The 4,793-nt window shown below is 26.6% G+C and overlaps 1 protein-coding gene across 1 annotated transcript; it reads left to right on the top strand.

Annotated features, from left to right (window-relative positions):
* The first annotated feature begins 393 nt into the window (after positions 1 to 393).
* On the top strand, positions 394 to 2,871 carry LOC111042091 (LYR motif-containing protein 4). Its single transcript, XM_022326578.1, has 3 exons — positions 394 to 685; positions 748 to 868; positions 2,496 to 2,871. Exons 1-3 carry the CDS (start codon positions 597 to 599, stop codon positions 2,562 to 2,564), a joined length of 279 nt encoding a protein of 92 aa, XP_022182270.1. The 5' UTR covers positions 394 to 596; the 3' UTR covers positions 2,565 to 2,871.
* The last annotated feature ends 1,922 nt before the right edge of the window (positions 2,872 to 4,793 follow it).

Here is a 4,793-nt window from a genome sequence, read left to right as displayed (position 1 = left end):
TGTGAGTGGTCTACGGTTAGTTGTTGAACGTCAATAACTTATAAGCAAGCGTTAAGCATAGAAAGAGAATAGAGATTACTATTTAATATATTGTCAACAATCCCAGACGAGAACAAGGTTCATAATATTGTACGTATTACGTAATATATTATTTAATATTAATAATAATAATAACTTATGAAAATAGTAGTCTTTCTTATAGTAAGTTCCTTGATTCCTATCTATAGGTACCTACATAAATAGATCATTTACAATAATTGTATATGATCTAAGAATAATAATAATTATTATTATTCTTAAATATTCTACAATAGTATTTTATTTGTATGATCCTAGGGAGACCGCGTTTCTGTGATAAGACTGTCTTATCAATGTGTTAACTTTATCGTTATCACCTAACCGGAAAATGTTTTCACACATTTTATGGACTCTGGATCCTGCCGTCCTGGCCTCCTGGGATCTTTTCATTTCAACAGAGACCGAGTACTGAGAGAGCTATCAGTCAACAAGCTGCTTGACGTCGTGAGTGCCAGTGTCAATTTCTCAGGACTTGTTCGTTTTCACCGTCATTTCTTTCTGAACTGTCTTTAACCGCAATGGCTGCCCCAGCGACCAGGGCCGAAGTTCTCAAAATCTACAAGACTATGTTGAGGGAGAGTGGCAAGTTTTCATTCTACAACTACAGGTAAGCGAGGTTTTTCGAATATTTCCGATCACCGTTTCAATGTGCCTATATTTTTTGCACAGGATGTATGCGGTCAGACGCGTGAAAGATGCTTTCAGGGAGCAAAAGGCCGTCAATGACGTATCAAAAATCCAACAGCACCTACTCGATGCACGCAGGTTTTTGGATATCATCAAGCGACAAGTAATTTAATATTATCAGAATCACCAATTATCATTGCACGTTTTGATGTCGTTCAATTGGCATGCTTTCAGGTCGCCCTATCATTTAAGTGCCTTTTTTTCTTCAATTTTCTCTTTATTAACGCAAAATCATTATAGTTATTTTAATAAATTATATTACTTTCTTGAATAAGTATTTCAGGCTGAGAAATTTTAATTTATATTTATTTGGTGGGAAATTCTATTGTTTTATTACGTGTCACAAATTACATAATATTTTATTGGTTCAGCTTATGGACTGTAATTAGGTATAGTAGTATAATAAAATATACCAGTTTGTTGTTTGAAGCCAGTTAATTGTACAATAACACATTGTCGATATTGTAGTTATAGCATATTAAAAGTTATTAAAAACAATCAAAAACTGGTACACCAATAATATTCTAAAAATACAATAATACTCAACAATAATTTAAAATGTTCTCATTTTAGTTTCTAAGCTTAGCAAGGATGAAGGTGTTATTATTCTTATTAATTGTTGTGCCTGTTTTCAAATTTTAAAACAGACATGTTAGCTTCGCACATGAACTGTGTTTTTTGTTAATACATTTTGGGGTAAATTTGATGTACCTAGTTGGTTCTTTGAAAATCAAAATTATTTTTCTTCCATTGGTTTTTGACCAACGTTTATGTTTGTAATAGAATTTTCTACACGTGATAAAATTTTAATATTTTGACTCTGTAAACTATCTATTGACAATTGAAATTTACAACTTAGTTTTTAAATTTTACAATGTGGTTTTTTTCACTTTTTGGGTGAGTAAAAATGCTTAAATTTTTGTCAACATCATATTTTCTGGTAGGAATGTGAATCTAGTTGGTACTTTAAAGTTTAAGGGATCTAAAGTAAAAAATGTCGAATAGTTTTCAAAAGCATCAGGAAAAACAAACAAAAAATCAAGGTACAAACTTTTTACGCAAAACCAGTTTTTAAAAAAAATATAATAAAATGTAATATTGAATTTTCAATGCTGTTTTATAAATTAAATGTGTGATAAGTTAACATACAAACTGTCTACAATTAATTGCATAGACACAAATAAAGTATAAAGGTTATAGGTAATAAATAATTTATTCACTCTGACTAGTATTGTATAGGTATTTCAATAATTATTTTGATAAATATTATGTGACTTAATTTCAATGTCCACTAAAATGTATTTCATTACTCATTACTCATTAGTAAATAGCAGTAGTGTTTCCTAATTTATTTCTATGGGTAGAACCTATACTATTTTTAATACTAACTATCAATGTTTATTTAATAAGAATTAAATGTATACATTCCCAATACGGCATAATGTTTGGTTAGTAGATAAATGATTAAACATAATAAAGCAATTATTTATGCATTAATTATGGGAAAATATTGTATTCTCGTTTACTTATTATTAAATAACTATTTCACATTTGGACTTCTAATTCAAAGTACTCGTATTTAGCTATTTAAAATAGGTTTAAAAACAATTTCAAAGAGACCATACATGGTATCTTTGACAACAATAACATTATCATTTTAATTAACTACAACAAGCATTAAAAAATGTACTAGTCTAATTGTTAATAATTGTTTTGTGTTTTTGTTGTAGGCAATTGTGGGAGACTTATACAAATTCGATAAACTCGTAATCGAAGTAGAGAATGATGAAAAACATTAGTTTTTGTATCATGCTGGATTCAAAAGAGAGCTGAGAGCTGAGTGTTATTGAATTTATCGGTCAAATTTTCAAATATCTACACGCAAGTTTTTTTAATTGATGATTGTTCCTATGTTTAATACTGGTATATATTATTATATTGATCAACAACATCATTACTTACATTATATGAGATTTAATATGTACTGAAATTTGAAAAAATTGATAGTAACAACCAGTTTTCACGAAATTATGTGTGGTGCTTAAAAGTTTTATTTTTGTACATTATAAACCACTATAATAAATCATAAAAATAAATCTCTTATAATTGTTTTTGCTTTTAATAATATATTGTAATATTGTATAGTTATTAGTAACATTTTCACAATGAAGTATAAAATGTATTAAAAATAATAATGTTTGTATTGATTTTAAGTTTTATTTAATAATCAATAGGTTGATAAAAAAATATATAGTATATCTTATTAATATATGAGCAGAAGTATTTTATTCACTATGATTCAACAGTCATTTCAAAGAACATGAACGTTAATTTAAGTGAATATTGTGAGTGTAGCAGTCGACTGAACGAGTTGTCTTGTATACATTTACCAGCAGATTAAATTCTATAGTTAATTTTTATTTGTTTCCAGTCTTCACACAACCCAATGTGACTTGTGAATTCTGTGCTCTAGTTCTCTATAAACAAATGCTGATTATTTAGTGAGATAGCAAAGGTGAAAACAATCAAACTCTTCAACAAGGTGAAATTGAAGCTTTCAAAAAAAGAAAATTGTTTGAAATGAAGATCTATTTTGATATCGGCCTGTTATAATAATAATAAGAAGAAACTATTGTTTACTGTGCTTATTCTATGCTTAACATTATAACAGAAAAAACATTTTAATGACTTATGCAGGTATTTAATGAATACTTGTGATTTTTTTTTATAATGAAAATATTTTATAGCACAGCCAGAATTTATTTAAGACCAGAACAAAAATATAATTTTATTTTAATAATTGTATTAAGTATCTAATACAAGGGAAATAAGTATTATACATTATGTATATCTACATAAAAAACAATTTAATAATGAATAATAATTAATATACAGAATTAAAAATTTGCACAAAACAAGGACTTAGATACTTAGAGACACAATGCCATTACCTTAAAAAAGTCGAGTACTCAATGAATTCCAAGTATTTGAAAAAAGGGTTGAGTACTAGGAATTAGTTAAGTATTTTAAATTGTACTAGAATTTGGGTTCCTTCAATTATTAATAGTTTTGATATTACATTTTCAATAAAATACTATTTAATTATAATATTTTTAATTTTAAAAATAGAGAAACGAATACTGCATTGAAGTGGAGTATACGTATTTACAAAGTTAAAAAAAAATCATTGTTTGTATATAGCGTGTATAATGTAGGTATATAGGTAGTATAGATGTGCCATTTTTGGCGCACCTCTAACTTTAACAATAAAAGATCACAAACTCAAAATGCAATAATAATTAAAATATTTTACACAAAATTGAATTGCATTAATAATTTAAAAACTATTTCTAGAGCAGCTTTTCATATGAAATATTTTTCTAATCTTTTTGATTTTGATTTTTAGTTAATGTATTAAAATGTTTTACTAAATACTTTCTATCTTTATTTGTTTTATAACGCCCCCAAGCTAATGTGTCAATTCCATTTTCTAAAATAAATCTTTTATCATAATAAGCACTTAAAGCTTTTTTGTTTTGTTCTACAGTTAAAATATCATGTAACTTAGTTTTGACTAAATTTTGCCTAACATATTTTGGATTTTTATTATACAAACAATTTTTGAAATCATAAAACATAATTTATTTTCAACTACATTGTTTTAAACACCTTTAGCTTTTTTAATTTCTTTTTCGCTATCTATGATTTGATGTGAATATAATTTAAACCTTAATCCTATAAATTCTATCATTATTTTACCATTCAATTCATCTTTATAAACTTACCTACAATTTTTTTGTTAACTAAAGGAATCTCATAAATATTATCTAAATTAATTTTTATATCCTAGTAGAAATCATTAGTTTTTATTTCTAATATTAGTGAATCTGTATCAGTACACAACAATCCAACTCTTATTTCCATATTTTTTTCTTTATTACCGTTCTATCTATACTATTACATACAATTGTAAGGGGTTTCCACGACTGCGCTAACTGAGAAGACGGTAGTATTATTTTTATATAGTA

The sequence above is a fragment of the Myzus persicae genome, unplaced genomic scaffold (genome assembly GCF_001856785.1).
Source record: "Myzus persicae strain clone G006 unplaced genomic scaffold, MPER_G0061.0, whole genome shotgun sequence".
NCBI classification, from domain to species: domain Eukaryota; kingdom Metazoa; phylum Arthropoda; class Insecta; order Hemiptera; family Aphididae; genus Myzus; species Myzus persicae.
Note: the sequence above shows the minus strand (reverse complement) of the source record. Positions and strands in the feature narration are given on the sequence as shown.